At 44.7% G+C, this 26,072-nt stretch overlaps 1 protein-coding gene across 3 annotated transcripts in view; it reads right to left on the bottom strand.

Annotated features, from left to right (window-relative positions):
- Positions 1-26,072, bottom strand: part of CUBN (cubilin) — a 198,656-nt gene that overhangs the window by 159,712 nt on the left and 12,872 nt on the right. For all 3 annotated transcript variants that reach the window (XM_083189341.1, XM_083189342.1, XM_083189343.1), the window contains exons 6-17: positions 25,413-25,516; positions 24,229-24,355; positions 18,915-19,083; positions 17,111-17,242; positions 16,930-17,025; positions 15,810-15,934; positions 8,983-9,169; positions 5,125-5,243; positions 4,210-4,444; positions 3,229-3,410; positions 1,664-1,826; positions 742-932 (exon numbers count right to left, since the gene is read on the bottom strand). In XM_083189341.1, the coding sequence (XP_083045467.1) occupies positions 742-932; positions 1,664-1,826; positions 3,229-3,410; positions 4,210-4,444; positions 5,125-5,243; positions 8,983-9,169; positions 15,810-15,934; positions 16,930-17,025; positions 17,111-17,242; positions 18,915-19,083; positions 24,229-24,355; positions 25,413-25,516 (1,830 nt within the window). The remainder of the gene's footprint in view (positions 1-741; positions 933-1,663; positions 1,827-3,228; positions 3,411-4,209; positions 4,445-5,124; positions 5,244-8,982; positions 9,170-15,809; positions 15,935-16,929; positions 17,026-17,110; positions 17,243-18,914; positions 19,084-24,228; positions 24,356-25,412; positions 25,517-26,072) is intronic.

The following is a 26,072-nucleotide window of genomic DNA, read 5'->3' as shown; positions in this document are numbered from 1 at the left end:
ACCAGAGGAGTAAGAGGATAGAAAGAAGAGGAGTGGTTGGAGAGGACCAGATGGGTAAGGATAGATAGAATGAAGAGGAGCAGTTGGAGAGGACCAGAGGAGTAAGAGGATAGAAAGAAGAGGAGTGGTTGGAGAGGACCAGAGGAGTAAGAGGATAGAAAGAAGAGGAGGAGTGTGAAAGGAATGGAGGAGGAAGAGAATAGAAAGTAGAGGAAGAGGAGTAGGAGAGGACCAGATAATGAGAAGAAGAGGAAGGAAAGAAAAGGAGAAAGAAGAAGATGCAAAGGAGGAAGAGGAAAGTGAGGAGGAGGAGTCATCCATCAAAGGTTCTTCTATCAAAAGGCAATGGTTCAGAAACTCCATGGGGAAACAACTGATGGTTCACAGTCTTGCATGTGCACTTCAGACTGTGGCCTCACTTACACAAACCACCACAACTGATTCTCCACCACCGGTGTACACCAACTTCCCCATCCATAGTAAGAGTCAACAACAAACCTTTGATAGTTGATGGCCAACCTTACAGAGGAGAGGAGAGGGAGGAAAGAACATAGGAATGGTCCTACCAATGTTTAATGAGATCTCACTGTTTGACCCAATGTGCTGGGAGAACATTCTGTCCGATTAGTTGGAATCTATTCAATTTGGTCACATAATGTATGGGCACCTTTGGAATCTTGTTATCTTATGTTATGGCTCCTACACTGTAAGATATTTTTACCTAAGACATTCACACATTACCTCTATAAGACTAAGAGAACATCCGGTGGCACTCTGTAAATCCAGGTGAGTAAATCTCAGATTGATCAGATCATCGGGTGCTTGTGTGACAACGTATATACACTGCTTCTTGCCGGTATAAGCATTAGGCCATGATGGAGACACAATGTAGCCTTCGGTATCTGTGAAGTTCCCTCCGCAGGAAGGGCCAGCTGGAATATATAGTAAGATACGGACAATCTCATATAAAAGTGTATGTTATGTAAATGTGTTTTTATCCCTTTACTCTAAACAATTATGGCCAAATTCCTATCTGTAGCAAATTGAAATCACATGATAACGGAGACATTCATGAAAGCTGGTACAAAGACGTCTTATAACGTTACCCACAGCAACCAATGGGGATATCCTATATAACTAGCTGGTGATAAATAATAAATATATGGAGGAGGGATTGGAAGTTTTGTCTTTAGGGCTGTAATTATTTCTACTCCACACTATTCTGCAGTGGTATATTACTCTCTGTTAGAGAATATACAGTACAGGTTGAATATCCCTTATCTGAAATCCTCCGGACCACGAGCATTTCGGATTTGGATTTTTGGATTTTTTTTCTGCATAATTCCCTGGTCCCCCCGATGGTCACACGGCGTCCCCCGGCATCCCCCAGCGTCCACTGCGGTCTTCAGGATCTTGTTCAGCGGTCCCAGGGGTGCCGCGAGATTGCAGGTGCCGGTGACGCGCAATGCACTCCTGGGACCGCTGAAGAAGATCCTGAAGGCCGCTGTGGACATTGGGGGACTTGGTCTTTATTCTTCCCATCCCAGAGCCTTACCTATGCAACATTGCTGCTTATAAATGTGAAGCATATTCCATTAGGTCTACGACAGAGGCTTACTTACAAGCTTCCCAACACATGCACATGATAAGGTCTTCTACTCACATGGTGATGCGACATAGGTGATATGAAATCCTCTGTCTGTGAGTGTGCTGTCAGAATGAAAATGCACCCAAGCGTAGGGGCCAGAGGTCTGGAGCGGAGCAGGTGACTGGGTGCTGCAGTATTTACCAAGGACGGGGTCTTGGGGCAGAAGCCCATCTCGGATCTAATGGGAAGAAAACCTGTTATATTGTAACCCAGCATCAACAGACAGGATGAATCATAGGAGGAAGAATACTGGAACTGCACTCCTAGGGTAACATTAACTTTTGTCTAAACGGTGACTTTAATGACCTGTGTTCTGGACATGAGACATAAGAGATGTCCAGTCTGTCAGCAGTGAGGTTAGGAGGTCATAAGATGCTCATAATGCATACAGGAATTGCACATGTAACCCTGAGGGGGTAGCCATCCAGCGCCCGCCACACATAGCTACGTACTCGAACTGCGGGGCACTGTGGCATAATGTGAACTGGGGACACTACAGTGTGTTTAAGTTGTGGAGCTGGAAGCAGGGCAAGATTAAGGTATGTGGGGGCCCTGGACAACAAACTCGTGGGGGCCTCTATCAATAAAAGTGAGATATTGGTGATTATAAAAATAAAGTATAATTTATCAATCAACATAATGATTGTGTTCAATTCCTTAAGATAGAAGATATAGGGGGAAATTTACTAAGATGCAAATTCTACTTCACATGTGATGTTGCTATGGGCAACCAATCAGAATCTACTTATTTATTTAGCACCCTCTAGAACAGGGGTTCTCAAACTATTGTGCTCTGGGACCCCATCAGACAATAAAAATAATGATGGGACCCCATCAGACAATAAAAATTAATTACGGGACCCCAGCAAGTTACTGCAGAAGGTCATCACATCCCATGTGTAGTCAGCAGACAGCACAAACATGGCAGCATTGTGGGGGCACAGAGCGATGGGAGGAGTCTAATATATCAAACTCCTTGAATCACTGACTGAGATGAAAAAAGTCATTAACCTGATGGTCAGCAAAATGGATTCGCGACCCCACAATGAGAAGGTCGGGACCCACTTTGGGGTCAGGACCCACAGTTTGAGAACCACTGCTCTAGAAGATAGTAGACAGGATCTGATTGATTGCCCATAGCGACATCACATGTGACGTAGAATTCACATCTTAGTAAATTCCCCCATAGTATTTTCTTTTTTTTTTAAACCGAAATGCAAATAACACTTTAAAATATGTACCCTAATATATGCCACAGAAACCCAATGGTCACGGCAGTGACTGTGCAATCCCATGAGAGGCTGACAGTGACTTCAGCAGCACCTCGGCGGGCGGCGCTGGCAGTGGCTGTGTGGTGTAGTGGGGTGCGCGATTCAAGGGAAGAGCATGGGGGCCCCTATTGTGTGCTGGCCATGGGACAACCGTCCCTGTCGTCCCTCTTGGATCCGGCCATGTCTGGGAGCATTTACACATTATACCATTTATTAACATCGACAGAACGTTAGGTTTGACCATCTTATTGGTACGGCCCCAACAAATTAGCTGCACAAAATAAATAAAGCGATTGATATGTTTTGTACCTCCAGGTAATCATTCGTACAGGTGGGATGTGTTTCCAGGCTTAATGTACCAAAGGCGAAGGTGATGTAGAGATCGGGTGCAGTGGAGATTGTCCAGTAACAGTCTCGGCTAGGAGGATAGTTGCCAGGGTAACCGGGGGAGGAGATGGATCCATGAGGATCTGATAGTTGTCCCCCACACTCTAAAGAGAAAAGCTCTCTTATATTAGAACACCGTGACAGACAATGCAGCATGTAATCATACCCTCCAACATGACCCATTCCATTAGATACAAAATGCTCTGTTCCTGGACTTCCCTGCCAGTGGTTACAGAGGTGAGGCTCCAGCACAGTCCAAAATTCAAAGAGGGGTGGTCATCAACAGCCAGTGAGTCCAGGACAGTGATGTTTGGAGTGGCATTAGGTGTGGTTTGCCTATTTGAATATTGGACTGAGCTGTAGCCCCACCTCCGCAACTGCCACTGGCAGGGAAGTCCAGGAACAGAGCATTTTGAACCTAATGGAATAGATCATGTTGGAGGGTATGGTAATAGACATTCTATGAATGTACAGGAGATATCTGCTGGTTGTAATACTTTATATAGTAACATCTTTTGTGTGATAGAGACAAACACTCACCGATAGTGATGTTATCAGTCATAAACACACAGCTGACAATCTATACACCAAAATAGCGATATACTGGTTGGGATGACCCTAATATTCAGACTCCAAAATCACCAGAAGTTAATGACAACATTGAAGTATTATTATCAAGTTCTTTGGGAAACAGATGCTGAGATCACCAATGGCATTCATAATAATTAGACCAAATATGTTTTATTCACTTTTGGTTGGAAATGGTTGGAAATCAGATGTAAGCCCAGGATGAGGGAAACACACACACACACACACACACACACACACACACACACATACACACACACACACACATATAAAGATAGATAGATAGATAAAAGTAGAAATGAATTGAGTTTGCACCTGGCTCACGAGATTCCCAAGCAATCCGGAATCCCCCAGCGTTGAACTGGGCATCTGAGCTAAACCAGAGATATAAGGCATTGTGGGAGCTGAAGAGTTCTTCGGGGACATTGCTGCCACAATACTTCCCCAGCATGAAGCCAGACATCGATTCCCCATCATGAATTTGAAGAAAATCAAAGCTGCATCTGTTACTGTTCTCCAGACTGAAATACGGAAACGTGATCCTCAAAATCTACCGAACAAAAGAATAATAATAATAAATTAAATAGACTGAAAGCCTATGGAGCTTTATTACTGTCATATCTCTCCAGCCAGCAGACCAAAGGCAGGCAACTCATGGCTCTCTAGCTGTTACAAGGCTGTAGGCCCCAATCCCAGCATGTCTACATAAGGAGGGCTACAGGAACAGCTTTGAGAGCTAGACCTGGCTATGTTTGTGCTAGGCTATTGTAATGGCATGTTTATATGAGGCTATTCAAATCACATAGATATAGACCTTTGGAAGGTATTATAACTTAGCATCTGCCTGTTTGAATTCAAGGGGTGGATGTCATCCCTGGATTGGTTTGAAAAGGAGATTGCCAAGTGGACAACTGATCAACAAGATGTTTGGAGGCAATAGTAGGTGTCTCCTTTATATGTCGGGCTATCATGATACTGGGCTGTTCCTCTGCTCCCATTGGTATCATACTGTGTTCATGTCTGATCTTCCGATTGACTTGAAATTGTTAACAAATTTCTATAAGCCTAGCGAGACCTTGCTTACAAAGCCTATTCCGTACTGCACATCCTTGTGTCACACAGGCTAAGTGGAAGCCCTTGCTTTGATTATACTGTATAAGTCCCATCTACCATGTCGTCTGTGACTCATCTGCATCTATTAATGTGTATATTCTCCTTCTTTGTCTGTACCTTGTTTGCTTCTGTCCTTATGACCCAGGAGCAGCTCATCATGTGACCATACGACTCATTGCCTGGATTGTTGGGGTAACTCAAAATCCCGGTTAAACCACTCAAAACACCTCCACAAGCTTAAACAGAACAAAGCATATTTAAATGAATTACTGACAATAACATCACTTTACATTCTGTATAATAAACCACCTAAACCCAGAAAACCTGTGTCACACAGTATGTGCCGCACCATAACTGGAAACCTCTCACTAAGCTTCAGAAAGTGATAAAAAACCAGCTCCTACCTACCATACACCACGGCGGGGGGGGGGGGCAATAGCTGTGCTGCCACTGTCCCTCAGTGGTATATAAAAAAAAACACTTCTTGCGCAGTGTCCTGCATGTCTAGGCCTGCCCAATCACATCTACCCCAGTGACAGGAGCCTGCTTTCATATACTGTAGTCAGAAAGCATGTCCCTGTTGCTGAGGCACTTCGATAGGTGCCTCATATACAAGCCTCCTATACAAGCTTTAATTTGCTTTTACAGCCTGCAGCTTGGCCCTGTCCCCAGCCCACCCTGTTTCTGCACATTTTACATTGACAGACTAGGCATTGCTCTAGGTGCCTCCAAAAGTAATAAAAATAAGTGGGGGAGCTAAAATGATTAGAATAATACAAAGCATATACATATTACACATATGTGTCCTAAGTATTTTCTCTGTATTATCTTATTTTGTTGATCATTATTGACAAGGGAAGCACTGCCTCCCCTGCACTATACTTGTGTTGCTGACTGCAGCCAGCAGATACAGAGCACCTTGGCACATGAACAGTCTACCACACTTCCGGGTGCATTACTGATTCGAGCTGCGTCCCAGTACACAGCATCTAATAACATGTGACACCATCAGCCGGCTGCGTTAACAACAGTTCTAGGCGTTCCTTCCTCCGGTGGGTGGCATTTATCTGTTTGCTAAGTTGCAAATGACAGCTGCCTAGCGAGCTGACCTGAATCAGGCCCACAGTTCCATCCAATCTACATGGCTCCATCAGCCAGATCACAGATCCTGTTCCCCTTCTCTGTCCCCTGAGGAACACGCACCTCCAGTGTGTGTGGGTGTGTCTCCACCCCGCATTGTGATGTCACACCTAGTAATGTGGGAGGAGTATAGCGAGATATGGGGGAGCTGTCTGTTCCCTGTGGAGGAGAGAGATAGACTGTGGGCCTGGATCAGACCTGATTACTCATATGCACAGTTGCAGATGACTGCGTGTAGACAGCCGCCGCCCTGCAAGTGACTGAATGTCCAACAAATCCGTACGCAATTCCCAAACCACTGAAAGGACTTTGCAGTCTGTGCAAATGTGAGTAGGTCTGACCCTTCCGCTAATGTGCGACTGAGACCGTCTGATCGAGGCCGGCACTGACGTCACAGACCTCCCTTAAAACGCTGCGGCACACCTGCATTTTTAGGACACTCCCAGAAAACTGCCGGTTACCACCCACAGATGTCACTTCCTGTCAGTCAATCTCTGGCTGCTTTACGTTTACGATCCATGCGCATTTCCTGTCACTATTTGGGCTCGCGCATACACATGTGCAGTCATTCCATAATCGAAAGGAATGCAAATTCGCACAACAGCGACCTACTCTGAATCAGGCCCTTAGTTGTTATTGTTTAGCGTTATGTAATGTATCTCTGTAATCACACAGGACTCGCACCATTAGTTTTATGCCGGCCTCTATTGGCAAAAGGAGTGTGGATCATTAGGTCGACAAGCGTACGGTCAACAGTCAATAGGTCCACCGCTATTGGCCATCAGGCAGAAGGTCAATACATGAAAAGGGTCGACGTGCATTAGGTCAACACAAGCAAAAAGTCGAAATGGACAAAAGTTGTCCTGAGCTTTCCAGTATTTATGGACACCATATAAGTGTACGGTGCTGTGCTCGCCATGCTTCCGGCACGGTGCCGCATTGTGGTCAGCGCAGTATTATATCCTCCCTCTATGCCCACTGGGATGGTAACGTATGAACAAGATGGTTAAAAAAATAAAATCATGTCGACCTTTTTCCATGTAATCCTTTTTCATGTTGACTTTTTGCGTGTTGACCTTTTGACCACATCATCCTAATGCATGTTGATCTTTCTCATGTGTGGACCTTCTAACTGTCAACCAATAGTGGTCAAACTGTTGACTGACGACCTAGTCCTAGACACTGTGGAACTAATGAGCGCATATCTACAGATGGAGCCGGCCTTAACTTTGCAGGGCTGGCGTTTCTATCGCCAGCCCCGCCAGCGGCCGGCTCCCGCCAGGGGCGCACGCAAGAGACACTTGCGCGCCCCGTGGCAACGGACCTTGTCCCGGATCCCCGCCGCCTCCCCCGGTTCCCCTCATTGCTCGGTCATCCGTCCTAACCCTGCACGTCTCCCGAAAGCGGAGACGGGCAGGGACCCGCATCGCCATCGTCGAGAGACTGGGACGTGCATGCGCGTCCCAGTCTCTCTCGCCGGCACTCACCAGCGCAAGGGGTCTGGCGAGTGCCGACCAAAGATGAAACATGCTCCATCTGTACAAGCGGTGTGAGACCTTTCATTTGCAGGCTTTATATCCACGCTGCTCCAAAACCTTCCTGAAGATACAGAAGGTGTTCTGTGCGCCTATGAGCTTTTTCCAGAACCATTTTGGCGGATGGGAAGGCCATACAATTTTTGAGAGCATCCCAACCTCACACCATATTCCTGCAAGTTTAACCCCTGTGGTCTCACAAGGAAGGGGTATGGCCATACAATAGTACCCCACTTCAAATAATATGACACAGTAGCACATTCTTATTCACATTACACAGCACCAGCACTGTAACTATTTTGGTGTCCCTGTGCCAGAAAGGGAATCGGTGTACAATTGGTGTATTCATCCCACACTGTAAACTACTTCCATTGTTTCCCACCCGCTCTGTATCCCACACTGTGGTCCATCCCCATTTGTATCCAGCCTGCACTCTATCCAACCCACACTATATGCCATACTGTATCTGACGCTTCCTATATGTGACCTACACTATTTCCAGCACTGTATCCAACACAGACTGTAACACAATGCAGGGTATTCAATCTTGGGTCACGGCTGTCGGGCTGGCCCGACAGCTGTGATCCTATCCCGTTCTCAGTCTGCTCGACCAAGAATTTGCAGGCGGATACAATGTCCCACCTGTAGCGGGACAAGAAAGTGGCGTGGCTGTGAGCTGAGGCCAGGAAGAGGCAGCTCCTAAGTTCCCGGCCGAACGAGCCCGACTGCTTGTGAATACTAGGCAGGTTTGTCCTGCCCCAGCAAAACCCACCACAGAACGTAGGAGCCCCCCAATAACTCCGCTCCGGCGTTTGTACACCGGAGCTCCCCTGCCGCCGCTGTCCCAGCCGTCAATCACAGCAGTGATGAAGGCAGCAGGCTCAGGGATGTTCGGGGCGGCACGGGGGGGGGGGGGGCCTCGGGAGCGCTCAGGAGTTCAGGCGCCCGAGTCCTCCCGCTAGTGGTCACTGCTGTGACTGGCGGCTGGGGCAGCGGCGGAAGAGGCGCTCCGGCGTACAAACGCCGGAGCGGAGGTATGGGGTTAAAAAATAAATAATAGGTTGTTGGTCAGGTAGGCTATATGGAGCAGCAGGTTGTGGTGACTGGGTGCACAATGGGCAGTTGTTGGTTTTGTTATGAGGCATAGAAATTTAGGGGTGCCAAACTGAGATTATATCTTGCCCCCCCCAACCTAAAAATGTTCTGGCGCCCTGCGTATACACATTACTAGCACAGTTCCTCATCATCCCATACAGCAGATTGGGAGACTGCATTCAGTTGATTTCTAGCAGTGACTTACCTTGTGTTTGAATTTCACAATGGAACCCAGTCCATCCGCTGGTGCAGTTACACGTGTAACTATTGATCCCACCCAGGCAGCTACCGCCATTCTGACATGGGTTGCTGGAACACTCATTTATGATCTCTGTGCAGTTGGGGCCGGTCCACCCTGGATTACACTCACATATGTAGTTTGAGACGCCGGGCTGGACATGAAGAACAAACAGAAACAAATCACATTAATGCACAGTGACAGGTACTTGTGTAGTTTCACGGTGGCTAAGCTGCATTGTCACCGTAGCCCAATGGCTGCCTAGCGTGCCTAGTGCCTCCACAGCAGCCCAGCGTAGTCCGCGTAGTGTCCCCATCAGGCAGCTAGTCATCGTACTGTCCCCAGGAGCTGCAGCTCTGTCCCCGGTGTCTCTGTCCCCGGTGTCCCTGGCAAACCTAGTGAGCACCTCTCACAAAGCGCCGGTAACCGCCAGAACCCCTGCGCTGGCGGATGCCGGCAGAGAGGGGATCATGCGGGCGCCGGCTGAGAGGCGCTCCATCTGTCTGAGACGCACAAGTGTCTCAGACGCTTGTGCGTCTCAGTAATTATTGCGGCAGGGTACGGCAACCCTGCCTGTGTCCGCTTCAGGGAGACAGATAGGGTTAGGGGTTCGGTAGCGCGTGCGTCTCCAGCACAAAGGGGGGGTCAATGGTTCCCACACAATGTAATAAGCGCTGACTGACTACGCTAACTGCGTAACCCTGACTGGGTACGCTAACTACGTAAGCTCCGGCTAGCCACAAACAGACGTGAACACAATGCTGATACTGACAGGGACGCCTGACTAACTACGCTAACTACGTAAGCTCCGGCTAGTCGCGAACGGGTGGAAACACTACGCTGATACGGACAGGGACGCTGACTACGCTGGCTGCGGGAACACTACGCTGGGCAAGTACCCAGTGGCAAAATACAGGCTACTCATTGAAGGTTTGTCAAGGAGACCCTCTCCCCGATAAATGCGAGGCTGTACACTATTTAAAAATAGCATAAAGCAATAATATGACATATGAGTAATGTGTAAATAAATGATTACAATTGAGGATGTCCTTAAGGGCTAGCAATATAGTAAAGGTCGTAAACAACAAAAGTACAGGTTGAGTATCCCTTATCCAAAATGCTCCGGACCAGAAGAATTTTGGATAACGGATTATTCCGTATTTCAGAATATTTTTATATTTCAATGATGTATCTTGAGGTATCTTGCATTTATTTTGTACAAACACATCAACCACATGAAATACACACAAATATATATTATTTGTGCATGAAACAAGGTTTCAAAACATGAAACAAAGTTTGTGTCCTATCTCAGATACTGAATTTGAATGCCAAGCAATCATGTCCTTGCACATACAGTATTTAGTGCCAGTTACATTTCATGTCCTCAGTAGCGCTTTTACAGATGTCTAGCAAATGTGCATGTACAGGACCCCCCTTCTCTTTATTAGCTTGCTGAACAAATTACTCAAACACTCCTGTAAAAGTGCATCGTCTTGCTCTGTAATCTTCAAGCCAGCAGTTTAAGCAAGTCAGATAAAGCATTGAGCTGTAATTGGAGTTTGCAAACCATCTCTAGTCTCTTCAGAGCTGACCCTCCATCTTCTACAAAAGTGTATTATCTTAAAGCCCTGCTCACATAGGCTTTTCAGATAAAGTATGTCGTCATAGCAGGAGTTTGAACTGGATTTTGGGTTACTCTGCAACCTCAAATTCCTCAATTTCTAAAGCCCAGTATTTCAGGAATACCCCAACTGCGCCCACCAGCTACTTCACCTGGTAATTCTAGCCATAATTACATAACATTGTGGAGGAGATGTAATAACATGGAGAGAGATAAAGAAACCGGCAATCAGCTCTTAACTATTATCTTACAGACTGTGTTTGAAAAATGACAGGTAAGGCTACACTAGATCGACTTCTCATAGCGGAGAAGTTGCCTGCAATCCCCCGTTAAGCCGCCAGGGACCATCCCAGGCTGCAGGAGAGCACGCAATATACTGTTTGTGGTCCTTTTGCATAAAACATATCACACACAATCCCAGCCAAGCCTGTCTGCAATTCAACAGATCTCTTCTGCAGCCGATGCGACTCACAGGCTCCAGTGCTCTGGAACAATATACCCCAGGAACAAGTAACATAACTTCATTATACACAAGATTTAGAAATTGAGAGAGCTGCAACCACACCAGACACTACCTCACTCAATCATCCATACCCAATCAATCAGATACTTCTGGAATAACGGCATATTTTACCACCAAATGTGTGGCATGGCCATGGGCACCTTAATTGCCCCATCTTACGCCAATCTTTTTTGGGGAAAGTGGGAAGATAACTGCATTTGGACTAACAATTCATTCTTAAAAAACTTAAAAATACGGGTTTGCTTTATAGATGATGTCCTTTATCTGGACATGGACAGAAGACCTAGAGAAAACCTAAGAAAAGACCACCTCAACTCAAGTAACTGCAATCTACGTCTTACGACAATTACAAGTGAACTATGGGTTGTCTTTCTTGACCTTGTGATACAGATCAAATCAAAGAAGATTGTTACGAAAGCACACATTAAACCAGTCAACAGCAATAACACCTTTCCCATATTAAGCAATCACCACAGAAACTGGGGAAGAAAAATCCCCCAAGCCCAATTTAGAAGACTACATTGCAGTTGTACAGAAATAGACACCTTTATAGACAGAAAAAAAGAGAAGGGTGGTGAGCAGAGCTAAATTAATGATGGTGAATCATTTCTGTTAAAAAATAATACATTTATTGCAATACAAATGAATAAAATAGTGATAAAGGGTATACATTAAAAACAGTAAAATAAGGGGTTGATCCAGATCTCACGTGGTAGGGAATGTCCACACTCAAAAACGTGTATGACATGTATTGTCCTCACTGTCAATGGTCCCTGTGAAGGGCAAGGTCCAGAAAGGGGATGAAAACCCTTGTGGGGTAAATGGGGTGGTTTTCCTCCAATTGGAAGAAAACGCCTTGATAAAGCTCGCGGCAGCCCAGTGAAACGCGTTGGTGGTGCTACTCCTGTTCCAGATCCGTGTTGTTTTAGTGGACCTCATTGGTGTACCTGTCCACATAAGTGACCCTCCCGTCCTGGACCTCCATAAACTGGATCGTTTTCCTCCAATTGGATACAAATGATGGTGAGGTAGCAGTTGGGCTCCAAACATCAGCCACTCCCTCAACCACCCCATTTACCCCACAAGGGTTTTCATCCCCTTTCTGGACCTTGCCCTTCACAGGGACCATTGACGGTGAGGACAATACAGGTCATACACGTTTTTGAATGTGGACATTCCCTACCACGTGAGATCTGGATCAACCCCTTATTTTACTGTTTTTAATGTATACACTTTATCACTATTTTATTCATTTGTATTGCAATAAATGTATTCTTTTTTAACAGAATTGATTCACCATCATTAATTTAGCGCTGCTCACCACCCTTCTCTTTTTTCTGATTTCTTTGGGGACCGACCCACCTCATTTGAGCAGCTGCTATAAGGAAGCAACACAGATTAAAGCGCTCTTAGTCGGAGGCAACTTTGTCTCCGACTCTTTGCATTCCACCTTTATAGACAGAGCACAGACATGATATCAACAACAAATTCTGCAACAACAACTCAAAAAAGTGAGAAATCTGAACAAAGAACTAATTCAATACAAAACAAAACAAAAAAACAAGAAACAACATTTACAGAAGAGCCAAGAATATGCAGCATAAATTGGTCTCAAGCTACATCAAAACTACACAGAGAAGAATTGGCGAAATATTTTTTTTTTCCACGCCTCAATTGCAAAGCATGCACTCAGGGCCGGTGCAAGGCACCAGAGCGCCCCAGGTAAGTCGGGGTGGGGGCTCCCCGGTATCTGCCGCCCGGGTACCTGTCCTGCGGCGCTGTAAAGCTGGCGGCGGCAGCGGGGGATCCCTGCAGTCAATAAGAAATAACGAGCGCTATCCACCGGGCTATGCGGAAGTGCTTCTGTTTTGGAAACACTGGCCGCACGGCCAGTGTTTCTGTGTTTCCAAATCAGAAGCGCTTCCGCATAGCCCGGCGGATAGCGCTCGTTATTTCTTATTGACTGCAGGGACCCCCCGCTGCCGCCAGCTTTTACGCACATATACGCCGCAGGACAGGTACCCGGGCGGCAGGGGGGGGGGGGGGGGGATTACCGCTCTCCAGTGGCCTAGATTTGCCTAGTGATGGCGCCGGCCCTGCATGCACTACCGAAAAGAGAACTTCAACAAGAACTGTAACCAATTTCTCATCAACCCAAACAAATAAAGAATACATTATAAAATAACATATTTTCTGCAACTTGGAAGGCATCATATATCGAATCCAATGTCCTTGTAAAAATCAATACATAGGCCAAACAAAAAGAAAAGTCAAAATGCACTTCGCTGAACATATATACAACATTAAAAGTGGGCAAAAACACACAGGCTCTTAAACCACTCTTTAGAAGTGACCCAACAGGTATCAAATTCATCATAATAAAAAAAGGTGGAACATTGCAGAGGAGACTTCATTAAGAATCTATGGAAAGCCGAATCAAAATGGATTTATGAACTACAAACACTTCAACACACATCTTTCAATAAACAACACATCTCCATTTTTTCTCTATACATTTATATATTTTTTAGATTCATTTTTAATTTAATTCTATTTCTTTTTATTTATCTTTATTTCTATTTCTTTCTATTTTTTTTCTACCTTTTCTTCTTTTTTCTAGCTATTCTGGAACCAGTAATAAATAAAAAAACAGTTTTAGCCATTATATTGGCAAATGTTCTTAACATATGGTTCCCTCGAAAACAGGTATGACCATTTCCTCTGGTCCAGAGACAACTTTAGGTGTCTATTTAAAGTTTTAAATAAATAGGACAAAAAAAAGTCCTTTTTTTATTTTGAAAAAGTGTGTTTAACGCACAAAATGCGTTGATCAGCCCAAATTGGAGTCCCCATAAAAGCCAAGAAGCTGATACGCCACCCCCACTTTTCACAAGTAGCCCAGCAGAAACACGGGAGCACCAACCACAACCTGAAGGGTAAAAAAAGGGGCAGACTAGATGGGCCAAATGGTTCTTATCTGCCGTCAAATTCTATGTTTCTATGTTTCTAACCGCACTATTCATCATCAGCGAGTACCGGAAGCCGCACTTCCAACTATACATTTTTTTTACACGTGCCTATTTCTTCTTTTTATTATTTTGTATTCTTTTCTTCTACTTTTTTGTTTACATTCCTTTTATCTTCCACATATTTTTTCCCACATTTGACCCATATTTATTTTACACATTTGTTTACATCCCCATTATTTCCCACATATAGAAAGTGCTCATTAATATATTCCAAACCTGTTAATAAGTACAAGTGAGCTGCTTACCCACAAATAGAGCAGTTTTACATACATTATAATTGGTTGGTAGTTTATCTCTCTTCAAGTAACCACTCTCCAATATGATATAACTATGCCCCAATAGGTTAACACATTCTTTACAATTTTTCCTTTTTTCATATAAATATCCACGATACTGTATGTTATACTTTTTATTGCTTTTCCCCCCAACTGTTACCTATTGTATGTAGTTCAATCCAGACAGCTGGTAATTTCATGGGCAGAATGATCAACCAGTGGAAGTTATCATTTACAGATAATGTATATGCTTTAGTTCTACTTGACACATGGTAAGCTATGTAATGCGCCCAAACTGGCCGCCTCACATGGCACTTTTGTGGGTAGGGAGAACAATGCATGGATCAATTTTTTTTTTCAATGATCCTGCATCTCTATTTAGTATTCTGTAGTTTTCCCTTTATAGGCCTGATTCTGATTGGCTCGCTATGAAGCGTACATACACTGCTTAGCGAGCCCATAGACGGCGCCTGCTGGGGAGCGAGTGCCCCCCCCCGCCACAGGAAGGTCCCTGCCACAATGTGAATGAATGTGTTCAGAAACACATCCATCCGCATGCGGGTGTATGGGGGAGAAATCATTAAAGTCACCGGCCATTGAATTATTTCTCCCCCCCGTTTGCAAGTAAAAGTCAGTCGAGGCCGTGTTTTTTTATTGTGACCGCTTGGATGAAGATCTGGGGGGCGGCTGACGTCCTGTGATGTCAGCCGCCCGTCCGCATACCCAGGGGAACGGCCAGCGTTTTCATGGGGACTCCGATGAAATGCTGAGCGTTCTCATGGTCGAGCGCCGTCACTGCCTCCAGCCCCTCCTCCCCGCTGCCAACAGCCCGGCGAGTTGTGTAACTGTCAGCTGTCAGGGTTCGCACATGCGCAGAAATGTGCATGCGCAAACTCCAACCATCGCGGCTGGGGACGAGTTCGGATCACTAGGAACAATTCAGAATCGGCCCCTATGTGTCATATCATCCAAGCATTGCATATGTTGCCCAGTGTAACCTATGTAGTTCACCCGAGATGCCTCGCCTGGTACTTCCTGGGTAGCATAAACAAGTCTTGGAATTTATGATACAAAATGGCTGCATCAACTCTGTATTGTGTCCAAGAACACAGCTAGTCAATACCCTTGTGATTCCTAGAGATTGGTCAGGCTGAAGGCTCATGTTACTGGCTGCCTGGACTGTATGATGGTGATGGCAAAGTCTTAAATTACAGAATGTAAACATGTTCCTAACAATATTAGGCTGGTAACCATGAGTGCTTGTACCTCTTTAACGATAGAATATTAAGATGTCTCCATTATGCATAAGAATGACCATATTGACATTTGGTGTAATCACTCACCTTGCACACCCCGTTCACACAAGGATTCTGTTTCTGGCAGATGTCACTGACAGACAGGCAACCGCTCGCCCCGTACCCGGTTCCAGCGTAACCAGGAGGACAGACGCAAACTGGCAGGGGACCCTCTGAGAGAAGATAAAAGCCACCAAAGTTGTTTTATTAAACACATTTACCTGAACGTGCCAACTTTAACCATGTGAGTGCCAGCGTCGCTCACATTTGTTATATAAATTCAAATAAAAAATGTTGTGTAAATAAAAAGCTTATATTTCCTATATGAGGTAAACATTACAGGCCATTGTTCTGAAAAAAAAAATGCTTGTTTGTCAGTTTTGAGTGACAAGTATAGATTTAACCCTTGTCATGCAGTGTCTCATCTCATCTGCAGTGTTAAGTTCCGTATATACTGGGTGATTGCGGCTAACACCTATATTGCTGGCCGTTGGCATCCGGCGGGCTACAAGCGATGGGGGGGGGGCATATCAAACAGTCAACATGCACTAGATAACCAGTGACAAAATGTTGCCAAAAGCAACCGGTTGATATGGAAACGGTAGGCACAAGGTCGTCAAACTTTTTTTGTCAACCTATTGGCTGTCTAGCTAGCAATGGTCTGCGAGTCATCTGGATGCCACGGGTATGGAGTGATCTGCAATAACTAACTACAACCAGAGCATGGGGTGGAAGAGTCTTCCTACTATCATTCCTGCAATAATGAAATGCAATGACTAATGGCCTATGAGTAGTTTGAAGTGATAGAGGAATTGTTCTCCATCTCATGGGCCTACTCCGCTCGCCAGCCAGTAACCACGCCCACTTCTCTAGTGATTGGTTGGTGAACAGAGCATTGGGGATCAGCAAGTGTCATCTAGGGTGGCAGTAGGGGGAACACCTCTGTTCAAACCCCTTCTCCACAGAATATTCCCAGATGCCCCATCCAGGAGCGGAGCGGACTCTTCTGCCCTCACCACTGGCATGTCTAACTGTATGTTACTTTTACAAATAGGTAATATGATGTGATATTATATTTATGAGCGATGCGTGTGTTCCTTGGGTAAAATACATTTCATAACCAATACTGTAACATTTGAAGGAATTGTAAGATTAATACAAACATTACCATCCATCGGAGCACAGGAAGCCAGAGGGTGACAGCCTCCATTATTCAATGAGCAGGCATCTACCTGACTGCACGTATGTCCGTCCCCTTCATAACCTGGTGGTGTTACAATGGCATGCTTTCAGCTATATACTATGTAGCTAGGACAATGACTCTGTGTGTTTAGGGAATAATGAATTACCTGGTGGGCAGGGGCCACAGTGATAGGAACCCATTGTGTTCATACATCTCACCAGTGGGGCCACGGAACAGCCACCATTGTCCGTCTCACACTCGTTAATATCTTGACAGCTGTATCCATTTCCAATCCAACCTTTACAGATCCAGAGGAAGAATTCAGTGTGCAAGTACAAGCTGAGTATACATGATCACAATAGATCAGGGGGAGCGGGTTCCAGCTCCGCAGACAGAATTCCTCCCTGATCACCCACTGAAACGCATCATTTAGTAGGCACAATCGAGCTTGAATTTCAGTGGGACATTTGTTAAATGATAATACTAGTAAATGGCAATCCCAGCTTTGCCCTGTCCCTAATCCCAGTCAGTCGCTCAGTACTATACAGGGGAGGGGCTTGGCTGTATACAGTAAGGGCAGGCTAAAGCAACCATCCGCATACAACTGATGACCTCATTTCTTTCAGCAGTCACCTTTATAGTATAGATCAGGCATGTCCAAACTGTAGCTCTCCAGCTGTTGTGAAATTACACATCCCAGCATGCCTTGCAATAGTTTTAGTATTCCATAATAGCAAAACTGTGGCAAGGCATGGTGGGACTTGTAGTTTCTCAACAGCTGGAGGGCCATAGTTTGGACATGCCTGGTATAGATGATAACTATATTCTGGTGCTGAGTGAAATACACAATTACAAGTATTGTTTCTGACATGTGAGCCACATGTGTGGTCAGCAACTTGCAATTGTAAGCAATATTCCATCCTCTATCGTGTGACTCTGGGAGAAGAAAAGCCAATGGCTCTCAAGACTAAAGACCTGATTATTTAACAATAAAAATGACAAATACTAAAGCCAATGAAAATAAAACATTAGCAATAACTAAAAACATAACAGAATCAGGGGCGGATTAAACTTTCGGGTGGGCCCAGGTCACTTTAGACAGAAGGCCCCCATCCCACTTGTCATTACTGGCCACAAACTGCAAAGGAGAATATTACACTGTCAAAACACAGAGTAAAGGCATTATAAACTTGGTCAATAGGTAACTGCAGGGTGGGGGATTAATATATATACCACATGAAAAGTCTGTGTTTTTCCCTCTGTACATTACTCTGTAGGAGACCTCACAGGCTCAGTACTGTCTGTTAAAAACCCTCCCATGACGAGGCTGCTGCTGTCTTCCATGGGCCTGAGAAGCATGTTATGAGCTCCATCAATAAGAGCTCAGCACAAGCTTCCCAGCCTCTGACCTCTTGTGCAAAGTCTTATGGGTCAACTCCCAGTAATGCACTGCACACTTGTGCAGTCAGTGTGTATTGGCTCCTGATGCTCGGCACCATTAATCATCATTAATCATCATTGGCAGATAGGTGAAGCAATTTTTTTTTTAATACAGGTTCCCTATCAGTCAATGGCTGCTACAGTGCTGTGCAATCATTATGGTGACATTCAGAATGTGGATAAGGACAAAATGTGAACTGTAAATGATAATAACAACATTGTGAATTTGACAGAACCTTGACAGTCTGTTTTATGTTAGGGTTAGGCCGCTGTTAGGGCACCTGGAAATGGTATCTTGACTGTTGACATTCACAAAGTCGCTAGTCTCGCCATGTAGACATGAATATCGACATTTGACATGATGACGTGACACCCTTGCCAACATTCTGAATGTCGACTTTTCATACAGAGCCCTCTTTGCAGAGCCCTGAATCCGACTGAATAATTAAAGGCATACTTGGGATAAGAGAAGTATCGCTGTTTTGGGGGCTCATGTACTCAGTGTTAAGAGCGGAGAGACTTATGGATACCTGCCGGGCAAGAGCCACATGTGAAAGATCCCGGCCTGTCAATGCACTGCACTGGAGGATTCTGGGAGCAGGGAGGACTGGGCTGGGCGCATTCATCAATGTTCTCAGTACATGCGGGAGATCCGTCAGGTGACATCCATCCCGTCTCACAGACACAGCTGTACCTGGGCTGCCAATACACAGGATCATTATTAGAACACACCTACTACATAATGCAAATATTAACACATATTTTATATGTTATACACTTGGAAGTATATTTTAAATTGCCTTTATATGGTAAATTTCCCAAATGGAGATATTTGTCTGTGAGTTTCCTTAATACGCAGTAAGACATCCTGATACTTTACATTGTTCCATGTTTCTTTTTTTTCTTTTTAGTAAAACCTGGCACAAGGGTGTAACAGGGGTATTCGAATAAAGTGTAAACTGGGAATAGACATACTTCCCAACCATGCAGATTTGGAAGGGCAGTCCATATTACCGGATAGGTCCCTGGCACGATGCTTGACCGGGGTGTGCCTGTCCCGGTGGGGCTGCTGTAACTGGCACTAGTAATGTTGGGGCCCGGGAATAATCTTCAGCCCGGGCCCCCAGCGCCCGCCCCCCCCCCTCGCGCGCGCCGGCACCCCGCCCCCTCTATTACTATTACTTACCAGCTTACCAGCGGTGGCGGCGCAGCATCTTCTCCCTCTGGGACTCGGAGCACTCACTGCACAGTGCAGCCTGCAGAGCGCCGAGCCCCTCTGTATCCTAGGCTCGAACGCTCTGCAGGCTGCACTGTGTATTGTGCGCACCTGGCCGCCGGGTGGGGGATACTGTGCGGAGGGTGCCATGCTACTGTGGGCTGCTGCCCGGGCCCCGGCCACTGCTGGGGCCCGGGACAGCTGTACCCCTGGCACCCCCCTGTCGGCGGCCCTGGCCGTCACCAGGGAGAGGAGGAGGGGAAGAATAAAGCCTCCCTGTATCGTCTGCGGATGTGATAAAAACCATAACGGTTCAGACCATACATTGAGGCTGTAATCGCCCCTTCCCCATGTCCCTGGTGAAAGCTATCACAGGCACCCCCTCGTACCTAGTAGGAAGGTGCATCTTATACCCCTTTCACCTATAACAGGCTATTGCAAAAAAAAAAAAAACTTAATCTTAGTAATTGATCCAGTAAATCCAAATTGTTAAAGAGAGTTTTTTGTTTTAATGAGGCGAGTTTTTCTAAACTTGAGATCTTCTAGATCAGTGGTTCTCAATTATTTTTCCACCTGGATACCCCTTGGAATTATTTGTACCCCAACATTTGCAAAGCAGTAGATTTGCAATGAATATTATTGATATCATTTGTAGGGGCTTCTATTATAAAGGCAATTAATGTTCTATAAGTAAGATAAAAAAATTCAAATAAATGACACCAGAAAATAATAATGCATTGTATAGATATATTCTTCACATTGCAATTTCTGAAAAAATAATAATAATTTTATAGGGGTACACGCAGAGCCATAGGTGGACTCATGCCCACAATGTGTCGTCCCTGAGCCTGTGACATCATGTGAGGGGGCGGGGCTGCTGGTAAGAGAAAGTGTAGTGCTGCCCAGACAGATTTACGGCACCCAGACACTACAGGGTGCCAGATGACTGCCCGACAGTTGGGATTCTGATGGTCAGTACTCCGACATCGGATTCCCGATTGTTTAATTGCCTTGTGGGAGTCCACGACCCCCATAGAGGGAGAATAGAGCCTGTACAGTGTGAAGCAAGCCACCGAGCCCGCAAGGGGCTTCTTTTCGCTTGTCCCCCTGTTGGAGCACAGGCAGACGGGATTCCGATGTCGGGATATTGACAGTAGGGATCCCGATTGTCAGACCGCCATACTACACCCGCAGAGAACAGTGGACATACGGCATTCCATATATAGACGCACATAATGTATGTTACACATAAGCAGGCAGATTCTGGCATTAGCATAAGTAGGGAAATGGCTGGAGAGTCAGAATGGGACCCATAATGTGGGAAATCATTATAAGTATGAGGGAGACAAAAAAATATATAATAATTCTATTATGGAGGAATGTTTTATTAATATAATGGACAAAAAAACCCAGTTAAATGTATTAAGTGCAATACTGTATTTATTATTAGTAATAATATTATTAATGGGGCAATGTTATTAAGGGAAAATACACCCTGTTTCAATATTAATAAACTTATAATTGGGGTGGCGAAGGATTTGTTACTCACCTCTACAATTGCCTCCTAATGCTGCTGCATTCTCTCTAATCCCCATGGGTACACAGTATGTAATTGGTGCAATGTCCCTGACAGGGCGTGATCTCTGTGTAAAAGGTCTGTTTTGTGTTTTAAATCTACAGACTTAATCATAGTGATTGTGCTGACTCGTCAAAATCGCACTCCATGACATGTAACATTTCCACATTTTGACTCCGTCGACCTTTTGAACCTGTCGATCTACTGCATGTCGACATTTTGGGATTGACCCTATCCATCTAGACCAATGGTGGCCAAACCTGACCTCAAGATCTACCACCAGTTCATGTTTATCAAACCTGTGGATCTATAGTAGGAATGAATGCAGCAGGTTTGATAATGTGACAGTTAGTAATGACTACACCTGTGCACCAGCTAGGTGACCTGGGAAATGTGACAGTTAGTAATGACTACACCTGTGCAACAGCTAGGTGACTTGGGAAATGTGACAGTTAGTAATGACTACACCTGTGCACTAGCTAGGTGACCTCCTGGGAAATGTGACAGTTAGTAATGACTACACCTGTGCACTAGCTAGGTGACCTCCTGGGAAATGTGACAGTTAGTAATGACTATACCTGTGCACCAGCTAGGTGACCTGGGAAATGTGACAGTTAGTAATGACTACACCTGTGCAACAGCTAGGTAACTTGGGAAATGTGACAGTTAGTAATGACTACACCTGTGCACTAGCTAGGTGACCTCCTGGGAAATGTGACAGATAGTAATGACTACACCTGTGCACTAGCTAGGTGACCTCCTGGGAAATGTGAGTTAGTAATGACTATACCTGTGCACCAGCTAGGTGATGTGGAAAACGAGAACCGTTGGCAGATCTTGAGGACACCCCTGATCTAGACACTATCTAATAATCCGCACCCAATTAAAGGTATGTATTTTTCTAATTACTTATGTTGTCTTGCGTCAGTATGCAGTTACATAATAATACATACCGCATTCCCTTCCCCAGCATACCACAATTTATGTACGGTTTCTACATTCTGATTTCTCACAGGCTGGAAAGAAACAACTGACTGTGCATGAAGAACGCAAGCCCTGATTGATTCACCGCAGATCTTGTGAATCACTTGAATTCTTTAAGTTGGACAATAAAGCGACTGTATAACACACACGGTCTGATGCTGGCTTTGATTCTAGGAGCAAATGAGCATATAAATAGCCTAGTGACTGTATTTTCATACAGTGTGCTGCATCCAGTTCTGTGCCAGATGCAGTAAAACTAAAAAGAAGGATATAAAAGCGACTGAGATCCACATAAATTATATAGTGGATGAGATTCAAATAAGTGTATATTTGTACATAAAATTGTAAATACTTTGTTTGATTATTGATGCAAATCACATATAATTTTGACCAATGATTAAAACCCTAATCACTATACAATTGAGTGAAACACCCCAAAACATCGATGGTGATGTGGTGATAGGGTGATATGATGGTCATTCATTTATTTGTAATCAATTTTTCATTGATATAACATCAATAGCGAACAATTGTTATTTAATACCAGTTCCTGAATAAATTTACCATATATATTCGCAGGATGTTTGTATAAAATCTATTCACACAGCTACAATCTAAGGTGTAAACCCTATATATTAGAGTGTGCACCCTAGTTTCTTTTATAACATAAAAAATTAAAGTAAACAAATAATATAAATTTAAAAAATTTAAATAAAAATATTGTTGTTAAACACTATAAATTATTAAGCGGGCACAGCAGCTAAAAATATAAAAAAATAAAAAATAATCCAAAAATGCTCCAATAAAAAATACAAAAAATATTAACTGAATAGCTTTATTTGGAGGACCTAGAGTGCACCCCACCCGAGTTTCTTTTTTCTCTTTTTTTGTGTAATATGACATGTTTTGACTCGGGGGTGCACCACTGAACATCATGATTGTGACATTTGCCTGAGGGACAAGCCACAGAGTGATGTGCATCATAAAATTGTTTAATCAATTATAATCAGTTATGTCCTCCAATTTGTAATTTTAGTGAAATAAATTCCCTACGTATAGTGCAGCTCCCCTAAAAAAACTCTCTCTATTATCCAGATGCACAACTGTCAGGTGTGCCTACACCCCAATACACTTATACACCCAAGCACTCCTTTTATTTCTCTAGCCCCATGCCCCCCATTTCTCTCTATTCTCATAATCCTGTGTTTCTCCAGCCTCATGCGCTCCCCCCCAGCATCTCTCCAGCCTCATGCTCTCCCTCCCAGTGTCTCTCCAGCCTCATGCTCTCCCTCCCAGTGTCTCTCCAGCCTCATGCCCTCCCAGTGTATCTCCAGCCTCATGCACTCCCAGCGTCTCTCCAGCATCATGCCCTCCCCTCAGCGTCTCTCCAGCCTCATGCGCTCCCCCACCCAGCATCTCTCCAGCCTCATGCTCTCCTTTCCAGTGTCTCTCCAGCCTCATGCACTCCCAGTGTCTCTCCAGCCTCATGCACTCCCAGTGTCTCTCCAGCCTCATGCACTCCCAGTGTCTCTCCAGCCTCATGCACTCCCAGTGTCTCTCCAGCCCTTGCACTCCCAGTGTCTCATGCACTCCCAGTGTCTCTCCAGCCTCATGCACTCCCAGTGTCTCTCCAGCATCGTGCACCCGCTGTGCCTCCCTGTGGAATAAGGTTTGAGAGACACTGGGAACTTGTGAGATAAGGGGAACAGAGGTACATTGGGTATCTTTAGCATAGAGGTGATATTGGAGGCCAAAGGAGGGATAAGCTCACAGAGGAATCAGGTACAAAGAGAGAGGAGAAAGGGGCAATGCACATAGCCGATGGAGACACCAACTGGTAGGAGAAGAGGATGGCAAGGGGAGCGGGGAGACACAGAAGAAGCAGTTGGACAATTAGTAGAAGAACCAAGAGAGAGCAGGGTTTGGTATTCTATGAAGTGAATGGTTGAACCATCATGGTTGTATCCATCCAATATATAATTAAATTAAATACTGAGCTTAGATTCTTGGCACAACAAGAGTTTTTTTGTTGACATTGGAAACTATTTCTCTCTGGTGCATTGCTTACCTGATCTTTTTCAGTTCTCTCTAAATCTATACATACTCCATGTCCGCACAGCGTTGCAGAGCCTGCTTTGCAGTCGTCATACCATGAGGTGCACTGTGGTCCGTACCACTCTGGAGTACAGGAGCAGCTGCAACAGATAACACTTAGCATGTAACCATTTCATCATTCACGGGCCTGTCAGACGTTCCTAGCAACGCCTTACACAACTATTATAAACAACTATTTCTGTTCCCAGCAGCCCCTGCTGCATTATGGATATGCATAGATTTGGCTGCACAGATTGATGAAGGAGGAAGACTACGATGGATCACAGAACAAATGGGCTGCATCATGTTTATGCCTGGTTACTAGAGGTGGAAATTACCATTTTCAATAGTAATTGTGGCGACCATTCCATGGGGCAAACAAAATGGCTGACTTGCAGTTGTGTGTATTTGAAGCAATGTGATTCATAGATTCTAGCTGAGAAAGGGACTCAACTACAACTTTATTTGGATACTATTTACAGGGATATTTATTAAACCTTCTAAAGAGGATGAGTGCATTGCCATAGCAACTATCAGATTTTAGCATTTATCATTTTATAGAATTTATTAGATAAATGTTTAATATAATCTGATTGGTTCATATGAGCTAAACCTCATATCATATTAGGCGCATGGGTGCAGAGATTACTGACGCGTTTCGCCATATCGGAACAGCTTTATCAAATGATCCTTTGGAATTGATCCGGACCAGCGCATCGGACCCGAGCCGGAGGTCATACCTGCTGCTCTCCGGCCTCCAATTGGACCCCCACCTGGCGGTGGGGAGCGGTGATGCATGCAATACATTGCATGTAATCCTGCCACCCTGACGGAGGGTGGAATGGCCATGCACTGCTGTGATACATAGGGTTCAACTGAGTAAGGGCGAGATGTACTAAGCATGAAAAGTGACAATATGGACAGTGATAAACCACCAGCCAATCAGCTCAAACACAGCCTGTGACATGGCAGGTCGGAGCTGATTGGCTGGTGGTTTATTACTCTCTGTGTCTGGTGATGAGTTTGCCTGTCGCATAGACCTGTAGTGAGTTTGTGTAAAGCTAATATACAAGCAAGATATACAAGCACAATATACTACTCAAGGTCACATACTAATTACACTGCAACAGTAACCAATTATGTTATAGCAGCATTTACCTGTAGCTTCCAGGTGTGTTCACACATGTAGCTCCATTGTGACAGCCCAGAGCAGTCCCAGCATAAAGCTGACATTCATTGACATCCTCCGCGCATGTAGGGCCCTAATAATAAAGACAAGGTGCTTACATAGGACATATACAGTATATAGGAATATGCCGTATAAATGGTGACACCAAAGCTGTCAGAGAACCAGAGGGTACAACATATCATTCAGGTTTCTTACTGTACAAACACTAGGATTGGGTCTTTTTCAAATGGATTTATGTGGACAATGCAGCCTTGTTCTAGTCTCTCTGTGATTTATTTATATATTAGCAGTTTCTTATATAGCGCATACATATTCCGCAGCTCTTTAGAGAATAGTTGAACATTCACATCAGTCCCTGCCCCAGTGGAGCTTACACTCTATTTTTTATCTACAACAACTACACGCACACACAGACATTCTAGTGTTCATTTAGTTGGGAGCCAATTAGCCTAACAGTATATTTTTGGATTGTGGGAGGAAACCGGAGTACCAGGAGGAAACCCACGCAAGTACGGGGAGAATATACAAACTCCGCACAGTTAGAGCCATGGTGGGAATGGAACCCATGACCTCAGCGCTGTGAGGCAGTAATGATAACCATTACACCATCCGTGATTAGAATTAACTGC

This window comes from Crinia signifera, chromosome 5, assembly GCF_055691185.1.
Source record: "Crinia signifera chromosome 5, ASM5569118v1, whole genome shotgun sequence".
Taxonomy (NCBI): Eukaryota; Metazoa; Chordata; class Amphibia; order Anura; family Myobatrachidae; genus Crinia; species Crinia signifera.
Note: the sequence above shows the minus strand (reverse complement) of the source record. Positions and strands in the feature narration are given on the sequence as shown.